The 25,558-nt window shown below is 36.0% G+C and overlaps 1 protein-coding gene across 1 annotated transcript in view; it reads left to right on the top strand.

Annotated features, from left to right (window-relative positions):
- Positions 1 to 451: 451 nt before the first annotated feature.
- vps13a.L (vacuolar protein sorting 13 homolog A L homeolog) overlaps positions 452 to 25,558 on the top strand; it is a gene marked incomplete at its 3' end in the record, with an annotated part of 45,397 nt that continues 20,290 nt past the window's right edge. Inside the window, 12 exon segments of the mRNA NM_001092965.1 lie at positions 452 to 619; positions 10,144 to 10,187; positions 12,324 to 12,366; positions 14,688 to 14,783; positions 15,345 to 15,446; positions 15,836 to 15,945; positions 18,242 to 18,301; positions 18,429 to 18,488; positions 20,056 to 20,133; positions 20,858 to 20,915; positions 22,463 to 22,590; positions 24,461 to 24,567. Of these exon segments, the coding sequence (NP_001086434.1) occupies positions 520 to 619; positions 10,144 to 10,187; positions 12,324 to 12,366; positions 14,688 to 14,783; positions 15,345 to 15,446; positions 15,836 to 15,945; positions 18,242 to 18,301; positions 18,429 to 18,488; positions 20,056 to 20,133; positions 20,858 to 20,915; positions 22,463 to 22,590; positions 24,461 to 24,567 (986 nt within the window).

The following is a 25,558-nucleotide window of genomic DNA, read 5'->3' on the forward strand; positions in this document are numbered from 1 at the left end:
CCCTATTATGCACATTACCACCGTTGCAAATATAAGTGGAGAAACATTAGAAATGAAAAGGGTAATCTAATAAAATCAGAAAGTTTGCCCCGCCCCCAGGTCTAGTATACCAACTATTTACGAGATGTTTGCTTTTCTGTAATCTCACAGGTCCAGAGACAGTAGGGTTGGAGGCTAAAGTAATTGGATTACATTTATTGCAGTATAAATAGCCCACAACAGAGTTAAACATTAAAATCACCCCAACGCCAAAGATTTAAGAATTGGCATATCCGGGAGGCGGGAGCACAGAAAAGTTGTAACCCGTAAGGTCAGCATAATACAGAGAGTTTCCTGAATTTGACACAGGGTTGGTGTTTGGGGCGGTCCGATGGGCGGGGCAAAGCCGCGGGCGCAGTGCGCATTGGGAGACTGGAGGTTCCGGGCTGGCAGAGTGCTGCTGGTGTTTGTGGGACAGGCGGGTGACACAAGGGGTGGGGGAGGATTGCTGTGGGGCTGCTGCTGCTGCTTTAGGACAAGATGGTGTTTGAGTCTGTGGTCGTGGATGTGCTGAACCGCTTCTTGGGAGACTATGTTGTGAATCTTGACAGTTCTCAGCTGAAACTCGGCATATGGGGAGGTGAGTGACACACCCATACTGATTGTGCTGATTGAATACTAACAGGTCCAGTTCGTCCGTGTATACATTACGCACATGCCTTCCGTGTGCCTTATTTGCGTGATGATCATGCTTCCCACGTGGGCATGTCCCAGATATGGGAGATTCAGTGTGCGCCACATAGAAAAGCATTGTCCTCCTGTGCCCTTTGCTGGTCAGTGGCGGCAGGTGGTGTGAGGCAGCAGCGTGTCAGTCCGCCCAAGAGGCTTGTTACTGCTCATAGGGGCCCGTGCCGTTAGTCGCTCAGATAACACGCTGTCAGTCCTTTTAGTGGGGCTGGGCTATCTGTCAGCGTGGTATCATGTCTCTGTATGGCTCGTCTCTCTGTGTGCTTGTTGGTTGCATTCGATTGGTGCTTTATGTGGGCTTTGCGGTTACAGGGTGTTAGTTAACCCTGGGGGAATGGGGGGTCCCAGACTGTCAGACTTACGTGTGGGAATGGCTGTCCAAGATGGAGGCATGTAAGTCTCAGACTGTCATTCTATTCTGGGGGAATGGTGGCCCATACTGCCAGTATTCCCTGTGGAAATGGGGGTTCCAGGCTGTCAATGCAACTTGTGCAAATGGCTGTCAGTCTAACCTGTGGGAATTGTGGTTCCAGGCCGTCAGTCTAACCTGTGGGAAAGGGGGGTGCCAGGCTGTCAAAACAACCTGTGAAAATGGCTGTCAGTCTAACTTGTGGGAATGGGGGTCCCCAGCTGTCAGTCTACTCTGGGATTGGGGTTGCTATGCTGTCATTCCACCCACTGAATAATATTGCTTTTACATTGCCTATTTCACCCCCCATGTTCTTCTATGAGGGGGATGCCATATCTGTCTGTTAGCATTAGAAGCTCTAACTGACCGGTTGAGAAAGGACATTCAGTTTGGCAAAAAAGCCAGATTCAGGAACTCGGTGACAATTACAAGAGCAGTCTGATCAGTAAAAAACAATCTGCACAACATATAAGTACGTTTTATTGTTTATCTGTAGAGTTTATCTGAAGAGTTTTTGTTCAGTATCACTTTAAAGCTGATTTTTTCTGGATCTGAGCGATTGAACGTTTTTAAAAAGTTGCACTGTGTGTTTGTCCATGTCTTTTTAAACGGCTTATGCCCACCCTGTCACTGTAGCTGTTCATTACCATTGGGCAGTTGCACTTGCAGCCAGGTCCGGACTGAGAATTAAAATAGGCCTTGGCATTTCAGGTACACAGAGGCCCACATAGAGGCCCAAACAGCCCCCACCAGCCCACTAAATACTGACTTTCTATGGCACCTTATAGCACCCCCTCTGGCAATTGCCAGAACCCACAGATTGCCAGTCCGGGCCTGCTTGCAGCACAACTTTGATTTGCTACTGAACAAAAGAGTATTGGAGTAGAGATTGGATGATAATACATATTCTAGCTGGCCATAGATGTTGAGATTTTTAAAAGATCCGATCCTCATCGTGAGACCACGATTTTCTCTGAAAGATCGTACGAATTGACCATCAACTAAAAAGACCAATTTGCCAGGAAAACAAAGGGGAGCTGCCTGTTTGGCCCTGCAAACATAGATAGATTGCACTTGGACCGACAAAGATTTTTGACCTGGCCGATCAATTTCCTGACAGATGTCGGCAGAAAAATCGTACGATCGTTCGAATCCCACTAACCGAACGATAATTTCGAAGGATTGGTCGGACTTCCCTAAAATCGGTCGTTCTGCAAGAAGAATCGTCGCATCTATGGGGAGCTTGGATAAGGGCACACATTAAGATTCAGGGAGATTTAGTTGCCTGGCGACTAATCTCCCCGAAAAGTCTTCCTGCCGGCTAGAATCTAAATCGCCAGCGGGATGGCACTTTGAGCAATTTGTTTTCCAAAGTCGCCCCACAAGGAATTAGTTGCCGGGCGACTAAATCTCTCCGAATTTTACCCTTAAGGGATTGTGCATAACATAAAGGGCTACACTAGTTTCAAGAGCCACAGTTAATTTTGTTTATGTGTATTTGTGAGTGTGCTCATGCTGGGCATTTGAAGAGGTTGAACTTGATAGACACTTTTTTCAATACAAACTATGTTTTGCATTATTTTTTATAATCTACAATTTTAAAATCCTTCTACACATTATACACTCATGCTATATACCAAGTGATGTTTTCTTGGGTGCCCAGTGTTTATACTTTTGCGTAGTAGTGTTTATAAAAGGCAAACATGATTGCAACATGTAATAGCTATGTAAATAAAATAAAAGCATTTGGTAGGATAGTCTGAATTCCTTTTTATGTCTTGCCCTGAAAGAACTGTATCTTACAATGACTGTAGGTCCCATAAAATTTTATAGCACTATAAGATTATTTTTTGGAAACCTCAAGGAAGTTCTACTGTTGACATTACTGTGTTTTTTTTTTACTGCAGCTGGGGGTGTCATAGATTTAACAAACTAACTCTGACTGAACCAGGTGGTCACAAGTTGTCACCAACATATTGATTGTTGCAGTTTGTGGATGACTATTTAAAAGCAAGCTGGTGAAATTCCTGCACACTGAATCACAGGTTTTCTTGAAAGAAACCCTTAAAAACAAAGAAGACCTGTTTGCTTACACAGTATATATTCGTATTCCAATGTAAAGATCCCTGGTATAGATCTATTATCTGGAATATTTTGGACCTGTTCATTTCGTATAAGGGGTCTATTTATTATGGGGAGATCCATGCGAAATATACATTTATTTATGTACTCCAGGGGTGCCCAAACTTTTTGCAACGAGGGCCAGATTTGGTGAGGTGAAAATGTGTGGGGGCCAACCATTCAGCCCGACATTCTTTGAACCATTAACATTAAATTACAGGTATCAAGTAATCGTAGCAGTAATATTTGGGCACATTAGTGAAATGATATGCCACTTGTTCTATACTGCTCCCTGTGTGCTGAAGGTGTTAGCAATAGACACGTACTGGAACTTAGTGACGCTATACTTCTTTAGTTTACTGTACTGGCATGTCAGTACGTCTATTGACCCCTTCAGCCCTAAAGAAGAATGTAAAGCGGGGCGTCTCTGATAGACCAGCAGTATAGATCAAGTGGCAGATAATTTCACTAATGTGCCCAAATATTACTACTATCGGATTCCTGATCGTACTGTACTGGGGGGCCTCATTATTATTAATTTCATGACGGAGGCTGAGGGCCGGTGTAAATTTGAAAACGAGCCGCAATTGGCCATGCCTGATGTACTCTATCTTTAAAATTACTTTAAAACCAAAAAAAAACATTCAATGGGTTATTTAATAAAGTTTGAATGCATAAAACTCAGTTTTTTGCATTATAAAATCTGAATATTTAGTGGGGAAAAAAACCTCTAATTTTTCAAGTTTTATTAAATCTCGAGGATGGAAAAAGTCTGAATGATTTCACTGACCCTATCTAAAATACAAATTCTATGTTAAGCTTCACAGTTATTGTTATTGTTAGTTTTTGTTACTCCTTTCTATTCAGGTCCTCTCCTATTCTTATTTCAGTCTTATTCATATCAGTGCATGGTTGCTAGGGTCCTTAGAAACCATACTGCTGAAATTGCAAACTGGAGAGCTGCTGAATAAAAAGCTAAATAAATTAAAAACCACAAATAATAAAAAAATGAAAACCAATTGCAAATTGTCTCCTAATATCAAAGATGAACAGCCCCTTTAGAGCAACTAGTACATGAGATAAGATGCTGACATAACCATGTAGGATGGGATATTTTACTGTAGTGAACAGAAATACAGCATGAAGATGCAAGCATGCATCTACCTGACCTGACAAATCATAAAATTGATTTTTATGAAAATAACATGGTTTAGGCCTCTTACATATTATAGACTTTTTTTTGCTAACTAGGCCAAAGATAACATAATAGGATGCTGTTAAGATTTGAATAAGCTGGATTAGAATTGGAGAAAAGGCTTTAGTGTAAAAGAGGCCTGACTATATATGGACTCAGATTTAGAAAACTGCCTGCATGAAGCTGCCCTTAATGAAATAGTTAAATCTTCAGGTTTCCCACAGTGATATTAACAAAAGGCGGTTTCCCTGTACTGCCAAAAGTAGATCTGCTGTCTGATGATAAACAGTTAGTGGTTTGTATTACACAAATCGTTATTGAGTGTTGTATTCTTGCTGCAATACTACTTGCTGTCAGTCACAGTGCAGTATAGAAGTCTGAGGGGTGGTCTATTATGTCTTTAGGGCTTTTTAAAGCAAGTCAAGTTCCCAGGGCTTTCTTGCATTCTTGTTAAATGCAGCAAATATTCCTGTTGCAGCCCAGATACTTTCTGAGGCAGCACAGAGATCATCCCGAAATGGTGGTTCAAGGCAAGAGATGTAAAAGGCCAATATTTACTTAAATATATATTCAAGTTTGTTAAGATTCTTTAATATGCCACTTAATTTGATATAAACTATTGTTGATTAAGTATTCATTTTGGGGGTATAGTTTTCCTTTAACCTAACTGAAGACATTTTGAGGACTAAACTATATTAAAATTATGAATCTCTTAAAGGGGTTGTTCTCCTTCCAAACAATTTTCAGTTGAGGTGTTCACCAGAAATAAAGACTTTGTTTCAATTGCTTTCCATCTTTTTGTTTCCATCTAATTTTTTTTTAATGTTCTTGTCTCTGGTGTTTCAGTCATTAATTCACAGCTCATTAATCACGGTGCAGAACTGTTACAATTTTCTACATTTAGTTGATACATTTGTCAGCAGCATCTTGGAATATTAGCAAACGTATTAATTCTAACAGCTGCCTTAAATGAAACTTAATTTAAAACGGCTACAGAGTCCGCACCAACACGACCCCCCCCCAGGTGCTGCATTAGAAAGAAGTTTAAAATAGGTAAAGCCAATTAGCAAACATAGAACCATAAAATGGTTGGGTCACATTCAGTCTTGTTCCATTTAAAAGGCACATATTGTGTAGAAAAAAAAAGTGCCAGTACAAGGAATGTGCTTAAGGGGGTTGTTCACCTTTAAATTAACTGTTAGAATGACATACGGAGTGATATTCTGAGATAATTCGCAATTGGTTTTTGTTTTTTAGATGGGGTCAGTAACCCCAATTTAAAAGATGGAAAGTCAGAAGAAGGCAACATATTTTAAAAACTATAAAAAAGAAATAATGAAGACCTGCTTACTATTGCCCATTCTATAACTTACTAAAAGTTATCTTAAAGGTGAACCACCCCTCTAAAAAGTAGTTTTTAGGGCAGATGTATTGAAAATTTTCCCCCAAACCTTACTAACCCCACCAATCTATTCTGTAATTGACTTTATGAGAATATTTTAGGTAAAAGGTAAAAATAGTTCTCCTACTCAATAGTCTCCTACTCAAGGACAGTTAAAAAAAATCATTGTAGGAAATAGGGGATAATTCTCGGCATTCTCTGAAACACAGAATATATACAACCAATGGGTAAAAACAGTAGCAAAGAAACATATGTAAGATGTTAGTAAAAAAGTCAGCTAACAACGGGTTTTAGTTTCTTGTTAATTATATATAAATATATATACAGAAACAGGCTAAACTGTGATAAGGTTACCCAGGGGAAGTTGTTTTAGTCTACAAGCAAATGTATGCAAAGCTTTGTCATCATCAGCTCTTTGCAAAGCATTAATTACAGAGTAAATCTATCGAGTCATCATTTTAGCGGTATGTACCACTGCGCTTTTGGGATGAAACACTCTCTTGAGCAGTGGCCAGGAAAATGTCAGTGATTTATAAAAACTGCAATCTGTATGTTTCTCGAGGTTCCCTCTTCTACTAACTAGATGGTCTCATGGGATTAGGCAACAGATGCAAATATTGAAATTGGATCCATGAGACATTGTTTTTAAGTTTAATAAGCTCAATATGAAGGTTGGAGGTGTAGACGATATGTTTTGCTCTAATTTGCTTGCAATCCTAATTGCTGTAAATGCTGTTACACTAAGTAAGCCAAGTTTTTTTCAAGACTAATATATTTGGTATTATACTGGGGGGCACAAGCTATTCTTTTTGTTGTTGTTTTGAATCTTAAAGGAACAGTAACACCAAAAAATGAAAGTGCATTAAAGTAATGAAAATGTAATGTAGTGTTGCCATGCACTGGTACAACTGGTGTGTTTGCTTCAGAAACTCTGCTATAGTTTATATAAACAAGCTTCTGTGTAACAACGGGGGGCAGCTTTCCACAACTGAAAAAGGAGAGGATACACAGCAGATAATAGATAAGCTCTGTAGTATACAATGGGATTCTTCAGAACTTATCTGTTATCTTCTGTGTGCCCTGTGCTTGAATGGCTGCCCCCGTGGCTACACAGCAGTTTCTTTATATAAACTATAGTTGTGTTTCTGAAGCAAAAACACCAGTTTTACCAGTGCAGTGCAGACATTATATTGCCTTTAAAATATTTTCTATCTTTTGGTATTATTGTTCCTAACTAAATCTATATACTAAATATACAGCTACACCTCTAGCTTTCTGTCGACTTGGAAGACTTCTGCTTTATAGCATATATTTACGTATGAACAGATGATAAACACTTTATATTGATTTGTTATTAAATGGAACTGTTTACCTTCAGGAAACTGTATTTTGTTACAATATTAATTTAAAGGGAAACTTTTTTTGCATTATTAAAGAAAATTTAGTTCCAAACATTATCCCATTAATTAAGTTTTATCAAAAGTTCAACTGCTATTGAACACAGTATCTGTCTGGCTATTGATATTATCTATACTGTTGGTCTCCAGAAACAATGTTGCTGAACCCAGCTGATGAACTGACTTGGAAAAGAACTGACTTCTGCTACATTGTTTCAAATCAGAACTAGAGAAAAAGAACAGGATAAACAGATACTGCTTTCAGTTGCATTTACACACTTTAAACTGGTAAAATTTGTATGAGGATTAGAATGACAGTTTCTTTCATTATGCAAACAAATATTTTGGGTGTAGTTCTCATTTGATCTACTGCTTTGAATTTGCCGTGAGCACAACTGCAAAATCATAGCAAGAAATGTCCACTGCCAGAATGCAGAAAGCCTATAGGAAGTCATGCATATAGATCAGCAACCTTTTCTATCAAAAGAGCCATTTTGCCCCCTCTTCCACTAAAGAAAAATAGTCGGGTGCCGCAAAACATAACACAGCTTATAAACTTTTAAAAGTTTTAACCTTTTTTTAATTGTAACTGTTACAACAACAGAATACAACAAATAGAAGTGCAGTGTGTATGTGTAGGCCTACTTTGAAAAAAATTAAACACTGAATGGCCCTATTAAATGATAGTGCATCTGTTTAAAGGCGAGGGCTATAGACATCATTAAAATATGCGTCTCGCACCTGCTGCAGCTGGACTGTGGAGGCTTCTCTCTTGTCTTGAGTGTGTGACTGCGGTAAGGACCATGATGAATCATCTTGCTGCACCTCTGTCTTTTTCTCTGTAACTTTTTCCTGATCTACTGTTTTCATCCATTGTCTGTCCCAATAGCTGATGTGCTACACTGATTGATATCACTTGGGCAGGGTAACCAATGAGCCCTCCACCTTACTCCTTTGGGTCTTGGTGAGAGAGAAAAAGCACCAAAGTACATTAAGCTGGTCAAAGATGTGTTTTGTTTATTGGATTACGTATATCTTGATTTTTCTTTGTTACTTCAATCTTCAAACTGGATGTTTTCTCACAATTCTGAGAAAATATACAGTGAAGCTGAGTACACCTTGGGAGGTCAGTGACTTATTGCTCTGCATTATTTTTCTAGTATCTAAGTTGGTGGATACAGATTCAGTTTCCTATATTCAGAATTGGTTACAATAGAATCATTAGATGGGGGTTTATCCATTAAAAGAAAACTATACCCTCCAAACAATGTAGGTCTCTATATAAAGATATTGCATACAACAGCTCATATGTAAAACCCTGCTTCATGTAAATAAACCATTTTCATAATAATATACTTTTTTAGTACATTGGTATGGGATCTGTTATCTGGAAACCCGTTATCCAGAAAGCTCCAAATTACAGAATGGCTCCCATGTCTCCCATAGACTCCATTTTATCCAAATAATCCAAATTTTTAAAAATGATTTCCCTTTTCTCTGTAATAATAAAACAGTAGCTTGTACTTGATCCAAGCTAAGAATAATGAATCCTTATTGGAAAAACAGCCTATTGGGTTTATTTAATGTTTACATGATTTTCTAATAGACTGTCCAAATTATGGAAAGATCCGTTATCTGGATAACCCCAGGTCCCAAGCATTCTGGATAACAGGTCCCATACCTGTAGTATGTGCCATTGGTTGATTATAAATAGAAAATAGCCATTTTAAAAAAAAAAAATAAGGGCCACCCCCTGGGATCATACGATTCACTTTGCACACAAACTATACTTGTTAGGTCCCATGAGCCAATAAACAGACAGAGTTCTGTCTTTTGCTTCCACACTTTGTAGTATTTCTGGTCAGGTGATCTCTGAGGCAGCACAAAGACCATCACAAAATGGTGGCTCAAGGCAAGAAATGTAAAAGGGCAAGATTTACTTAAATATATATTCCAGTTTGGTAAGATTCTTTAATATGCCATTTTTATATGATGTAAACTATCTGTTGCTTAATTGTTCATTTTGGAGGTAAAGTTTTTCTTTAAGATAATTCTCATGTTGACACAGTCAGCGGTCAAATGGATTTACCAACATATCTTCTTAGAAATTTTGACCATTTAGGGAAAGATTTCTATTTTTTTTTCTCCGGTCAAAACTCAAATTTTCAGGTTAAACAAAAGAAACCCTCTTAATTGTTCAAGATTTATTATGTTTTCCTCCTGGAATAAGCTTGAATCTGAAAATACACCATTTAAAACCTTTCAGTCATGTAGAAGTCAATGGTGGAGGTCCCTTGAACCATTTGAAGATGTTAATAGCTTGCATGGTGTTTTTTTCGGAGGGTTTTGCACAAAAACTTGAATGGTTCAAAAGATTCAAGTTTTCAGGTTTTGCAACTAGAACTCGCAGAATCGAGTTGTGAGTTCATTCGAGGTATAAAAAACTCTAACATGCAATCTTTTCTAAATAATCCCCTTAATCCCCCTATGCTGTTTCTATGTATTGTTCTTTGTTCTACATATCTAAAAAAGTAGAATGATTTTATAGTCTTGTAGTCTTGCAATTACATTGGCACCACACATTGCTGACCGAATTTTTCCTAAAAAAAGTACAGGTACTTATTTAATTCAGGGCATTGTTTTAAAAATAAAAAAAATAGATTATTCATAACCCTGCATGTAAAATCATGTATTGAGCTAAAGTGTATTTCACTTAATTTGAAACTGTCTTCTGTGTGTTGTTTAAGTATTTTTAAAAATATATTATGCATTGCTTATATGAGATTTACACAGTATTTACCAACTAACACTAATATAACCTCAGGAATTCTCATTTTAATTAATATACTGTAGGCAAATTAAATTTACTGACTTTTTTAATATCCTTTTTTAGGAGCAGTAGCACTAAAGAATTTAGAAATTAAAGAAAATGCACTGGTAAGTTTGAACTGTGAAAATACTTAGATGATTTGGTAATCTGGAGAATCAAGTTGTTAATATTTATTTCTCAATTCTCTCTTCTTCTGTCTCATTACTGAAATGAGTTAATATTCTAAACAACCCTGAGACAGTTTGACACACTCCACATGTTTACATCTTGTTCTCAACATTGGCACGAATCCTTTTGTTTATGTTTGATTATACCTGTACTACTATTTCTATCTTGAAAGCTTCCATAAAGCGGGCCTTCATTTATTTTTGCACACCACACTTTAATTTTCAAATCAAATTGCTGCTACTGTTTATAACCTACAAACACACTGAGAACTATAACTCATATGTCTTTATAGGGATTTCCTAGTTAGTATGGGTATATAGAATTTAATTAAAAGTAGAGAGTGGTGTGTGTATGGATGCTGGGTTTTCATTTGGATGGGTTGAACTTGATGGACTTTGTCTTTTTTCAACCCAATTTAACTATGTAATTATCTAGATCTCACTGCCATTTGTTTGGCTTAATTTTTTTTATGCTGCAGTGCATTAGATACCGCAGCTCTTTGGCATCCTAACCTGGCTTTTTCTCTTCGTGTATCTGGCAGCACACCTTGCCCCAACCTTTAAAGCTAACAGTAAGTTCAGCAGAAATGGGATTTGGTGTGAGGGTTAAGGCCATGCTCTGCGGCATAAAAGTGATTCAGTTCTTTTTTTACAGCATTAAAAAAGTTTAAACAAAACCAGCCAAAGGGCTTATTGAAAATTCCCACCAAAATAAAATGCATAAAGGACTCCGTAGAAAGATTATTTTTAGTTTTAAAGCATAACATAAAATATTGGTCTCTTTGTGATAAAAAAAAAAGCAAAAGAAAGAAAGCACCTTATTAAAAGATGTTTTCTAAACAAAAGTCTGGCATAACATTGACTCCCCACTTGTGTTTTTCATTAACTAACAATATACAGAAATACATTTCTGGATGTTCAGACTTTATTGTTATTCTTTGTTTATCTATCCTTTTCTTATTCTCGTGTTATTTTCTCTTTTACCACGTGTGGCCTAAAAAAAGTGTAAAAAAAAAAAACAATAAAAATGTGTCCATAGGAAAACAGAGCTCAAATGTTTTCAGTGTTTTCGCATTTCTTTTTCTCGCCAGTGTTTGATTGATTCCTAGGCTTTCTCAGTACTTCTTCCATGGTTTACATTACAAACATACAAACATTTTTGCCTCAAGCTTTCTTGAAAAAAATGAAGTTATTTGTGTGGGTGTTATTAGTTAGAGATTCTTTAGTGAATACCTAAAGTATGTCTTATTTTGTATCTCTTAATTTTCCATAGGCATTATGTTGAGTTTTTTTTTTTTTTTTGTATCTCTCCCAACTTGGATTAATAAAGTGTATGTGAAGTTGACTGTATTACCTGTTAATCCATTAAAGTCCAAGAAAAGCTATACAAGGGGGGGGGGGTGCTTCCACGGGCTGGTGCTCCTTTTAGCCACATGGTCCACATTACCCTAGCAACCATGCCTTGATTTGAATTCGAGACTGGAGTATGAATAGGTGAGGGCCTGAATAGAAAAATGAATTATAAAAAATAGCAATAGAAATAAATTTGTAGCCTTACAGAGCATCTTTTTATTAAATGGGGTCAGTGACCCCCATTTAAAAGGTGGAGAGGACCTGAGGAAGAAGGCAAATAATTCAAAAATTATGTAAAATTTTAAGTCCTGAACCGTATTTGTATGTACAAATGTTACATATACCCTAATTTTGTGGCCCTGCCACCTTCTTGAGTTTTGTTCATTGTAGCGCTTTTCACTTTGTAATTGGATCCTTCTTTTGTTGCCCATGTTTTTCCAAATTTTTAAAAATGGCATTGTTGAGCATAAGTATGGAAGGGATTAGATTGCAACAAGTGTGATTTATATGGCATTGAAAGAGTTATATGTGAATTAAAACTTTTAATTAAATCACTATTATAAAAAAGTCTGAATCTGTTCTTTGACACATGTCAATATTTCATGTTTTACTTACTGCACTTAACAGCATCAATAATTTTCATAAATAAGTTTTACATGTTATTTTAAGATTGTTTTAAAATTAAGTACATTTTCCTTTCCTGTCCTGTTTTTTTTTTTTTAGAGTCAGCTGGATGTGCCATTTAAAGTAAAAGCTGGCCATATTGGTAAGTTAGGTAGAAATAACTGTTTAGCAGCCTGATATATGTTGCATAAATGATATTTGGTGTTACTTTAAATTAGTGAAATGGAATTTGTATATTAAAGATGAACCATTCCTAGAAACTTTTCAGGGTGGGGGGGGTCATTTCTACTTTGATGCCCCAACTCTTCCTCAAATTAAACCTCTGTAAGACAGAAGTGGTTATTTTTTTTCCATTCCATCATCCCAGGCATGTCTTTTACCATTAACGACTTCTCTATCACCCCATCTCCCCAGGCATGGGGCCTTAGGGTTATTCTTGAATCGATGAATAATTAACTCCTGATACTGCCTACAAAACGATATTTCTGAAAAATGTTTGATTCACTCTCTCATCATAATATGTACGGACTACTGTAACTATGTAACTGCTTGCAGTACAAATGTGTTAAAACTATGGCAGCCCCATGGCGACATAGTCACTTATTCAAACAGACTGTATGAAATGGAGGTTCAAGTTCTGCGAGTCGGAACCCAAAAATTGTTCCCCGTGGTGTTTATGTGAAATCACCCCCTGAAACATAAAACAGAATTCTTTCCATTGCAGGCTGGCTAACTAACTGTACATTTCTCTGCAATTCCCAAGCAATCATATATTTTTTTTTAATCTGTGTAATTAAAGGAACAGTAACACCATTATGTTTTACGGAGCTTATCTGCTGTGTAACAAGCCTTTTCTCCTGTGCTGCCCCCATTGCTACACAGCAGCTTGTTTATATAAACGATAGCATAATTTCTGAAGCAAACACACTAGTTGTACCAGTGCAGTGCAACACTACATTATATTTGTATTAATTTAAAACACTTTCATTTTTTGATGTTATTGTTCCTTTAACCTATGCACTAATATGCATTCCTTAAAAATAACTAACCTTTCATGCTGACCCTGTAACAGCATTGTTTTTTTTAGGAAAGGGTTGTACAGCTTAACCCCACAGCATTGTACAAGCCTCATATTATTTATTTAGTTATTTATTTTTTTATAATACTGTTGTCTTGCAACTCGGAAAGACTTTCAGGCTTATTTTTTTTTTTTCTTATAAGTCATGCAAAGGTAGTGCATCTTCTAAAATTGTCTGGAGAACAATCTTTGTTCTAATGATAGTATGGAAAACTAATGATGTATGCCAGGAAAGCATCTTTATGACTGACTATAATGTAAATGTTTGCGTTCTGCTAAATTGTCTAGTAAGAAATGCCAGTGAGGTGCTGTTTTTAAATACAGGTATAGAATTCGTTATCCGGAACCCCTTTATCCAGAAAGATCCGAATAACGGAAAGGTGGTCTCCCATAGATTTCATTATAATCAAGTAATTACATTTTTTAAAAATGATTTCCTTGTTATAATGAAACATTACCTTGTACTTGATCCCAACTAAGATATTGTATAATGAATCTTTTTTGGCGGCAAAACAATCCTATTGGGTTTATTTAATGTTTGAATGATTATTTAGTAGACTAAAAGGGATTCTGTAATGATTTTTATGTTATAGTTTTTATTTCTAAATTACACTGTTTACACTGCAAATAATTCACTCTACAGTTTAAAATGTCATCCTTGAACCAGTAAGTGTATTTTATTTTAGTTGTAATATTGATGTGTAGGCAGCCATCTCAGGTCATTTTGCCTGGTCTTGTGCTTTCAGAAAGAGCCAGCATTTTAGGATGGAACTGCTTTCTGGCAGGCTGTTGTTTCTCTTACTCAGTGTAACTGAATGTGTCGCAGTGGGATCTGGATTTTACTATTGAGTGCTGTTCTTATATCTACGAGGCAGCTGTTCTTGTGTTAGGGAGCTGCTATCTGGTTACCTTTTTGTTCCCCATTGTTCTTTTGTTTGGCTGCAGGGGGGGAGGGAGGGGTTGATATCACTCCAACTTGCAGTACAGCAGTAAGAGTGACTGAAGTTTATCAGCGTACAAGTCACATGACTGGGGCAGCTGGGAAACTGACAATATGTCTAGCCCCATGTCAGAGTTCAAAGTAAAATGTAAAAAAATCAATTTTATTTATTTTTTTGCTCTTTTGAGAAACCTATTTCAGTGCAGAATTCTGCTGGAGCAGCACTATTAACGGATGTGTATTGAAAAAAATATTTTCCCATGACATTATCCCTTTAAGGTATAGAGATCCAAATTACAGTAAGATCCCTTATCCGTAAAGCCCCAGGTCCCGAGCATTCTGCATAATAGATACCATGCCTGTATATATTTTTGAGTAGAACCATTATTTTATGCTCATTTAAAACTTTGTAAGCAACATTTTCCTTTGTTATGTTAATGCATAGGAAAGCTTGATCTAAAGATTCCTTGGAAGAATTTATATACTCAACCTGTGGAAGCGGTTTTGGATGGAGTCTATCTGCTTATAGTTCCTACTGCCAGTAAGTTGAATATTAACTGAAATAAATACCTTCTGAATGAGAAATGAATATCACAATTATTTAAGCCAAAATATGTTTTATTGTGTATGTAGCCCACCGGTGGGTGTGCATAGTAACAGTGGTTGCTGCTTCTAACATACCTTTTGCAACCCAGTATTTAGGGAACAGCAGCAATGTATTACCTGTAGTTCTTCTCACTCTGGTGCATACCATCTGGACCATTTACAGCTTATGCAAAAAAGTAGAGGACAAGAGATTTCTTTAAAAGCTAAAACAGCTAACTCTCAGAGTCTCTACATGTAGTGAATAAGTATGTTATGCTCTTTGACAAGACCTTTTAGAAGCTCACATTTCACATGTATGTGTGTTTCTATTGCATTTATAATGCAGTATTTTAAAAGGGTAGATAAAAGGTTGTCCGCATTTCTTTACATATTCTACATTTTTATGCTCAGGTAGCAACAAGCTCTTGTTTTATTGCTTCTCTATAATGTAAATGTCACATCTTTTTTCTGCAAATAAAGTAAGCTCTCTTTTAGTTCTTAATGCATTTTCTCTTAGGTATAAAATATGATGCAGAAAAAGAAGAAAAACAGCTCTTGGAAACAAAACAACAGGAACTTCAGCGTATTGAAGATGCAAAGCAAAAGGTTGCTGATCAGGGTAAGGGAGCATTAAATAACAATTTTGTCATAGATCACAAACTTGTCTGTGTTAGTCAACACAATGGATGTTCTATTTGAATATCTCCTTGAGGAAGCTATTAAGCTATTTTTATGGTGGAATTGTAATTCAAATAATACTGGATTCAATCAATTATATGAAATCTGTGGATTTCCAGAAATGAAATATGGAGCACAATGTAAAAACATTAAAACCTCAATAGAATTTTTTTGCCACTAACATGTATTTACACTAGGTTAATTAACACTATGTTAAAAAAGTGATTTCTTAATACAATAAAAATTGAATAATTGTGAATCGGATTTTCATATTTTGCAGCTTTATGGGTATTGGCATTCTTATTTGCATTTATCTTTGTTTTTCATTAGAAAAACCGAAAGAAGAAAGACAGGACACTTTTGTTGAGAAATTAATAACTCAGGTCATTAAAAATCTTCAAGTGAAAATTTCCAACATTCACATCCGTTATGAAGATGATGTAAGTACATACTTATGCATCTGCCTTATTACTCCAACAGACATCAGATCAATTTCTGTGTTTGAAGCTCCCTGTTCTTTAACATACAAGTACTGCAAATGTAGAACTTTTTTCTACTTCTTTCTAAATTTTGATGTTTCGGTTTGACTCCCTGCACCTATTTTTTCAAATATACATGTGTTTCAAACTAAGTTTCTTTTTTATCTTATTTTTATCTTATTTAGAGGACAACAGTGATAGATTGGTTTCTAACTACTGCTTTAGAGCCTACTCATTCTTTAGGAAAAAAAATGTTTGTTTGATAACTCCCTTCACCTAGTAACAAAATTGTATTACTGAGGTGTCTCCACATCTTAACCAAAAGATCATGAGAAAAGGCATATTTTGGTTTCATTCAACGTTGCCTTCATGAATTTCAAGGGCTATAGCAGTGCACATATGTGTAGCGATTAACCTTCAAACCCTTTTTAACCATTTTTTTTAAAAGCTATCTGTTCATTGCATATATTAGTCCACTTATGTGTAGTGTTTGACCTTCAAACACTTAAACCATTTTTGATGGCTTTCTGATCAGAAGAGAGAAGTCTCCTTGAAGATAATGTGTGATTCATTAACTTAAATCAACTTGCTATTTATGCCAAACTCAAAATGCAGCAACAAGCATGATAAAAAATAAAAATAAATATATATATATATATATATATATATATATATATATATATATATATATATATATATATATACACACACACACTTTTTTTGCATATTTTGTACATATTTAAAAATATATTACATTTTGTGTGCTTTAACGTATTCTGAGGTATGATCATTTTGTTAAGTATCTGTGCTTCAATTAAGTCTTCTTTAGATTAATGAAACAATGCCTGGCTCAGTTGACCTGGGGCATGTTCTTTTATCTCAATAAAGTCAACAAAGAATGGCATCCCATTAGCGCCTAACTGTGCCAATGGGAATACTATAGCGATTCTATAGCATTTGGTATCCAAGTGACCACAAAAACACTTGTTAAATATTACAATTAAAAGCAGTGGTTTGAAAATAAATGTATTTGTACTTTGTTGAATGTGTCAGGTTTGGGAAACAAGGTACATTTTTTTAGATTCTTTAAGACCCTTTATCTCTGTCTTAAAAACTTTTCTCTGAAGCATGGTGTAATGATCAAACCTTGCAATACAGGAAATGGTCAAAATTTTAGATTATTCCATTGAACTGCAAACTGGGTTCCCATTTTTAGGAAGAGTTGCTGATAGATACCTGGACTTGAAATAGAAAAACATAATTTTGACCTTCTGTGTACAGCAACATTGACAAAACAAACTTCCACATGGAAGTGGCTCTCTGGGAAAGGACCTCAGCAACATGCATATTACAGTAATAGTTTCCTGCTGATTCTGTTTGTCGACATGACAAGGTGGGAATAAGACATCTCTGGCTCCTATTTTTAGGTACTTGGTTATCCAAGTTAATAATAACTCTACCAACCTCTTCTCAATGCTTGATATTATACTTGATAGTATTTATCTTAGTCCATATCTGGAGTTCAGATAGGTTTTACATTCAAATTTATTTTAGTCGTCCCTATCTTTTGGCGGTGTACTCTAAAACCACACTTTCATTGTTTGAATATTCTGGGTGGTATAAGTGGTTTAGTTTCTTCAAATTTATACCTGTACCTGCATAACTTACCAGGTCATGCAAAAACTGGAGTACATTTGGCTGCATATAATACATAGTAGGTATTTTTAATTTGATCATTATAACAAAGGAAGGGGCGCTAAGAAGGCATATAAATAAGTTGACCACGTTTCACAATCCTTATATTTATCTATACAGTATCTGCCTGAAGTTAATAGATATCCAGAGTTGATCCAAAGTAACAGTGTGTAGAGTATAAAGTAGAGTTGTATGGTGGTGTGCAGCCTCCTCAAATGTTGGTTGGCTTAACTGCCAGTATCGGTACACAACAAAAATACAGGGGTGGACACTCGCATCATAAACTCAATAGTACAGTTTTTTAAAATCAAATATTGCACTTGCACTATTAGGAGTAAACACAGCTCATCGATATAATAGCCCAATGCGTTCCGCTGTTAATTCCAACTTCCTCAGGGGGATGATGTGTTGGGCTATTATGTTAATGAGCTGAGTTTACTCCTAATGGTGTAAGTGCAATGTTTTTGCTACAGTGTGCCCCTCCTATTTTTTTTTCTTTATTTTGAGCCATGAAAGATTAATGATTTTTCCTCATTTATGTTTTTTTTCTTTCTGTTTAAAGATCACAAATCCTAAGTGCCCGCTATCATTTGGAGTGTCACTTCAAAACCTTAGTTTGCAGGTAAGAAAAATAAATAAACTAGAATACGATATAAGATTTTATATAACGTGTATCTGCCCCTCTTTTCATTATGCTCTTAAAGGGATTTTGACAAGGAATTTTAAAATATATTTGTCCTCTCTAACAGACCTCTGATAAGAATTGGAATCCATGCTTACATGATGAATCTGCCAAGTTATTTTACAAGGTATTGTTTCTTTAAGCTTTACTGTAGTATCAGGTTAAACTAAATCTAAAACTAGATCTAAAAGAACATTTTATTGCTCTGACAAAAGCTTTATCATATTCAATGGGGGTTAGTTACATGAAAAACAGCAGTGTGCAAAACAGGCCACAATCGTCCGTTTTGCACTTTGCACATTGCTTTGTTTCTGTGCAGAATGGCTGCAGACCCTGTGCTCCATTTCAGAGTGCAGAGACATGTGGCTGGACCCTTGGATAGAGTGCTACCTGCTATCATTAATAATTTAATTCAATAAGGGGTTAGTTAAAAAACTGCTTTGTTTCAATAAGGTAGGTAGTAATGGCAGGGCCCGCAGTACTCTCTGAACTGAGCAGCAGATATTTGATTTGTCACTTGGTGTAGAGATCAACATTCCCCAGATGCAAGTGCTTGGTAAGTGAGCACTGAGGGGCACCCCAGGAAATAATGATCCCTAATGTCTCTTGCTTAGAACATACCATAATTTATTAATCCTTTATTGGTATGTAAGATATTTGTTGCCCTTATCAAACATACATTTAGACAGCTTGGAAAGTTTTCAGTTGATTTCTTTTGTTGTAAGATAACTAGTCAAATACACTTCTTACTAGTTAATTTATTGTAGCTGCTAAATATCGGCTAGAATAACCGCCGTTTGCTTTCAGCCATTAAAAATAATAAAATGAGATCATTAAATGTATTCCCTTTTATGTAATGGAACAGTATAGCTCCTTTGTTTAACATATACCCTAAGCTGGCCATAGACGTGCAGATATTGTTCCCACAAATGATGGGCGATTGTTCGTTCCAATGGACCGACCTGCTACTAATCATTCAGACTAAATAAAGTACTAAAAATGACAAATCAGACATTGTACTGGACATAAATTGACAGACGGCAATTGTACGGAAATTATGTCCCAGAAATGGTAATGACAGTCACCCATGGATATCGCAATACTTGCAGAGATATCATTGTAGCAGCCAGAAATCTTCTACCCTTTCCGATTAACTAAACAACCAATTGCCACTGTACAAAAAATGTCGGAACGATCCACACACGGTCTGAAAATATTACGAATCTTCTGTTTGTACGACTATATTTTTGCGCCTATGGCCAGCTTAATAGATATGCTCTGTAGAATACAATGGGGTTTGATTCCTGTGTGAGTACTAAACTCGTATTCTACAGATCTTATCTGCTGTTTACCTTGTGTTATTTAGCCCTATTTAATCTTGAATGGCTGACCCCATGGCTTATTTATATAAACTATAGTAGTGTTTTTGAAGCAAGCTGCCTAATTTTAACATTGCAGGGCATTAGTACATTATGTTTTGATTACTTGAAAATCCTTTACTTCTTTGGTTTAACTGTTCATTTAACAGAGGTCAATTTAGTGTTTCTCCAAAGGGCATGTAAATTTGAAAACAAAGATATTAACTGCACATGCAGATTCTGAGGTTTTATGCACTTTTGTTTCTGGCATTCACTAATGAACTTTTTTACTTGTTAAAACTCATTTGTGTAATGATTATGTTTTGTCTTTGATAGCTTGTACGCCTCGATAACCTGTTTGCCTACTGGAATGTGAATTCAAATATGTTTTACCACAAAAGTAACACAGCTTTGGTAAGTTTAGTATCTTGGATATACTTCTTTTATCTGTAATGCTGTTATTTTTGCATGTGCAGCAATTTAAAATTTATGGAGCACTCCTATGTCCTTGCATGTTGTACTTTCGTAGTAAGTTAGGATGTCTTTATTTTAAATGTGACATAGTAACATAGTAAGGTTGAAAAAAGACATACGTCCATAAAGTTCAACCTTTTAAGTCTATATATAACCTGCCTTACTGGTAGCTGATCCAGAGGAAGGCAAAAAAAAAAAAAACATTTGAAGTCTCTCCAATTTGCCTCATAGGGTAAAAAAATTCCTTCCTGTCTCCAAGATAGCAATCGGATCAACTTTACATGATGTTATGTAACACAGCTACTTTACTAGTTCTTGACGCTCGCGAGCTTAGACAGAATGAGCTGAAATACTGAATGAGACAACTTTTGGGAAGCCGCATTAAATCTTTTTCAGAAACATGTTCATATGTTTGAGTTTTACAAAGAGGCGCTCTATTGAAAGGCAGATACTATTTAGCATATAAGTGAAGAGTATTTTAGCCCAGTTGTTACACCTAGTCACATTCTAGCCAGACAGACACTGGACTATGGTGGGTAATAGATATGGTGATACTATAAACTGTGATGACTCTTTTCCTCCAGAATCTTTGCTAAAGGTTATTAAACTGATTGGTACTTTGTTGTCCAAAAAGTTCTGTTAAATGTTAACTTGTATTGTACAGGAAACCATGAAATATGGGGTTGCTGCTCACAACACAATTCCTGAAGGTTATGATTTTGGTAAGCAAAAGTATTGTATCTAAGTACTACATATTTTTTCTTTCCAGCTGAAAAAAAAACATTCTGTTTGAGCCTGTGGAAGTATATGTATAGAAAATACTGATAGCATTAAAATATAGGAGTGGCACACCAAATGCAAGTTGGCCAAGCTCGTCTGGAAATACCCATAGTATACAGACTAGTTTAGATAAAACAAGACAATTATGTCACAAAATGGCAATATTCATCATCTGATTAATAATATTGGTATCTAATTGAATTCAATCCCACTCCACACAGGAGCTTTGTTAAGGGAAACCATAATATCTTTATTGCAAATGAATACCTTTAACTTTAGTGAGTGCCATTTCCACCAAATTGCACCCAAATGCCAACCATAACTTGCAGAGATACATGGTCACATGGGGCGTTGACCTTCCATCACAATCCAAACCGACTGCTGTGTGATTGACTGACAGCATTGTGTATGTATTATTAACCACAGCAAGCTTAGTGTGTGAAACTGATATAATAATGTACATAATGTTTTCATAGTAAGAAAGCAAAGCTTACAAAGCATAAAATAAGTAATGCGTAATAGAGGCAGAGCAATATTTGCAGGAAAATTAAAATGATCTACAATGACTTTTAATCAGGTATAAGATGCCACAGCATTGACAATGTAAATACCTATGCCATAGCTTGATAGATAAATCTACATTAATTGTGCAGAAAACTACATGTATGATTTTTCAGTCAAAAACAACAGTCTTGCTTAGAGACAGGCCCTTTACACATTACTATATGAATGGTATTAAATTAAATGTAACCATCCTGTAGTGCATAATGTATTCTCTCCATTCTACATGTGCCTTAAAGGAGAAGGAAAGGCTAAAGGTCTATATACATACACCAGTAAACCCTCAAAGTAATGCTGCTCTGAGTCATCTGTCAAAAGAAGCACAGCATTTCTTTCCTTCTATTGTGTACACATTGGCTTCTATATCAGACTTCCTGTTTTCAGCATAAACCTTCAGGGCTAGGGCTTGAGCATGCTCAGTTTGCTCCCTTTTCCCCCCTCCCTCCTCCTTTCCCTGCTGTAATCAGAGCCCAGAGCTATGAGTAAGCAGGGAGAGACTCGGGCAGAAAGGGATGTCACACCAAGCTAATATGGCAGCTGCTATCCTAAACAAACAGAGAGAGCTTCTAGAGCTGTTTACTCAGGTATGTTAAAGCATTCTGTAGAATAAGTATAGTGTTATAACTTGCACTATTGTGGCTAATCTATTGGCAATAATCTGCTTCGGTAGCTTTCCTTCTCCTTTAAATTTTATAATGAAATACATAGAAACTGGAACTCCTAAGGATAACAAAGTAATATAAAGTAAATTAGAGGCCTATTTTAGATTTTTTTTAAATGTAAAATTTAGTTTTCAGATCTGATCATATATCCTGAAAAAAGGGTTGTATTTACAATACCACTTATAAGCATGTTGAATATTGTTAGTCTTTATTTACCGTACTTATGACCATCTTGTATTTTACAACCTTGTTTATTTTTTCTCTAGTGTTCCGTCCAATATCAGGAAGAGCAAAACTCCGTATGAACCCTCGTTCTGATGTTGACTTTTCCTCACCAAAGATTGACTTGGATGTAAATCTCCAGGACATAGCAATTGATTTTAATAAGCCTCAGGTCAGTTTTGTGTTCAGTGCTGAATATGTGGTCTTATAAGGAGTGTGCAGTGCAATTGGTAATCTGTGCCCTCATAATTACTGCCTGGATAAAAGGTTGGTGTACTTATACTTGTATGTAAAAAAACACATTGAGTATATTTGTAGTATATTCAATATCTAGTTTGGAATTTTTCATATTTCAAACATAACTTGTTCTTGCTGCAGCATAAAGTTACACAGCTAAGCCTAAGGATGCATCCTGACAAAACCGCTGGTACTGCTGGAACATTTATTTGTCAAGCTTATCATCAGCTGCAGTAATATTGGACTGAAATAGGTTTAACAAATGCCAAATAACTTATTTTAATCATGTTTATGACTCAGAATGGGATATAGTCAAAAATATAATGACTGTTCTATTATTTACCAAGGAAAATGATACAGAGTTACAAATTTGTGTTTGGCAGTATGTGAATGTTTGTTTATTTTTAGTAATTAGTGTGCCCCATCTGGGCAGCAATGACTGCAACTAAACATTTGTGGTAAATGTAGATCAGTTATGCACATCAGTTTGGAGGAATTATAGCACATTCCTCCTTGAAGAATAGCTTAAGTGGGCTTCCTCGCATGAACTGCCCATTTCAGATCTTTCCACATCATTTCTGTTGGATTAAGGTCAGGACTCTGACTTGGCCATTCAGAAACATACATTTTTACATGCTTCTTTGATAGATCAAATAGCAAATTGTTTGTTTTGGGTGATTGCCTTGCTGTGTGACCCACTCTCTGACATTTCCTCTTGAGTTGGCTTTTACAATTCAGAATTCGTAGTTCCATCAATGATGGCAAGCTGTCCTGGTCCAGAGGCAGCAAAAAATGCCCAAAACATGGTTCTGCCACCACCGTGTTACATATACTGAATAAGAATCTTATGCTGAAACTTTCAAGCCAAAATGTTTTAATTTGGTCTCATCTGTTCACAGAAAATTCTTCCAGAAGCCTTTTGACTTATCCATATTATATCACAAGCCATTAAGCTACCAACTGGTCTTTTATTGCCAGCTTTATATTTTTTTTTCTGACTAAATTTAGTGCAGTGGAACCAGAGACTCATTGACTGGCATTCTTTAAGGAGCCCACCGACACCCCAAACTGATACAACTGATACTGATAGTACAGATGAGGAAATTAGGAATAAACTGCGGAACTGGAATCTGCAATCTGTGGCTCTCCAGCTACTCAATTATTATTATTATCCTTACAGAGTACCATCATGTTCCACGGGGCTTTACATATATTGTTCATCATTTACATAATCACCTTCCTCAGTGCAGTTTATCCATATCACATATAGTAGGGTCAGTTTAATTAACTATTAACCTGTCTGTATGTTTTTGTAGTATGGGAGAAAAAAGAAGTAACTGGAGGAAAACCCACACAGACATAGGAGAAGTGTAGAAAGCCCTATCAATGTCTTGATCAGACACTGATACTGAATTCGACCCAGTACTGCATTCCAGTTAACTAATGTACCACCAATGACTATAGCTTTCTGCATCCCATCACAGATAAAGATTATTATAGGATTACTGGTAATAGTATGTTTGTGAAGATTCTCATTCATCTAGGTCATGATATACTGTATCTATAGAAATAAGTCAGAACAACTGGACTTGCTGTGTTTTCTTTGAAGACGTTTCACCAGTCATCTGACTGGTTTTCTCAATTCAGAATAACTGGAAAACACAAAAAGTTTAGTTGATTTGACCTATTTCTACAGATATATTGGTACAGGTATAGAACATGTTACAGCATGTCAGAGTATGTTGGTTACCTTGGTTTGCTTGTGTACTAAAATTAACTATTTCTGTCTTGTTTTGTTTCCTCAGTACCACAGTGTCATGGAACTTTTAGAGTCTATTGACTTGATGTCCAGAAATTTACCATACAGGAAATTTCGTCCAGATGTTTGTGTTACCAATCATGCCTCAAAATGGTAAGCTTTATTTGATTTAATCTTTCATTTAAAATATATCTCAAAGCATGAACCCACACTAATTCTCTTTCTTGAAGACACCTTATCACAACAGTATATTTCCATTATTGTTTATGTCATGTCACAGTAGCCCCTTCATAGCTGTCTGTTTATTCCATAACCACCTTCACAGGAAACAGACAACTAGAAATGCTGTAGTTTGGTTGTAATGCGGCCAGTGGGTGTAAGCTGATGTGCACAAAAAAAAGTGAATAAGAGGATGATGACTGATGAGAAAACTGACCTGATACACCTCTGCAGTAACTGACAATGTAGCTTTCCAAAATATATACAACATGAAATCTGCAAGATCTGCTCGGAAATGTAGAACTATTTTCAAAATGTATTTGTTTTAAATATTGCTGTGTTAAGCTCTCTTGGCGTCTGAACAGGGGAGATTCTACCCCACACCCCACTATGAGACATCCTTGCTGTACTATTTTATACTCCCACATGGGCAAGGAGGCACAGCATATCCAGAGCAAAGCGCACAAAAAGCTGAAAAATGGATGGTAGATTTATCAAAATGTGAGTTTAGAGCTTAATGCGTAAAAACTCACTCAGGTTCTATTAATGCCTATGGTATTTTTAGAAGCATATTTATTAATGGATGATCTCATCATTTGATAAATAGGCGTCTAAAAATCCAAAAGGAATGGATAGAATGTGTCTGAGTTTTTATGTAAATAAATGTAAACAAAGGACACAAGAAAAATTTTGAAAACACAAATGCACACATAACTGTCACATATCAATGTAGGCAGTTGTGCATTTTAAAGCACCAATAACTTAAAAAATTAAAGGGTTTAAAATGAATCTAAATCTAATATACTGTTACCTCTCAAAATAAATGTTTTCTTCAGAAACCCTACTAGGGCTAATATAAAAATAAGCTGCTTAGTAACTATCGGGCAAACATTTAAAAGGGCAAAAATGCTTGTTTACATAGCAG

This window comes from Xenopus laevis, chromosome 1L (assembly GCF_017654675.1).
Source record: "Xenopus laevis strain J_2021 chromosome 1L, Xenopus_laevis_v10.1, whole genome shotgun sequence".
NCBI classification, from domain to species: domain Eukaryota; kingdom Metazoa; phylum Chordata; class Amphibia; order Anura; family Pipidae; genus Xenopus; species Xenopus laevis.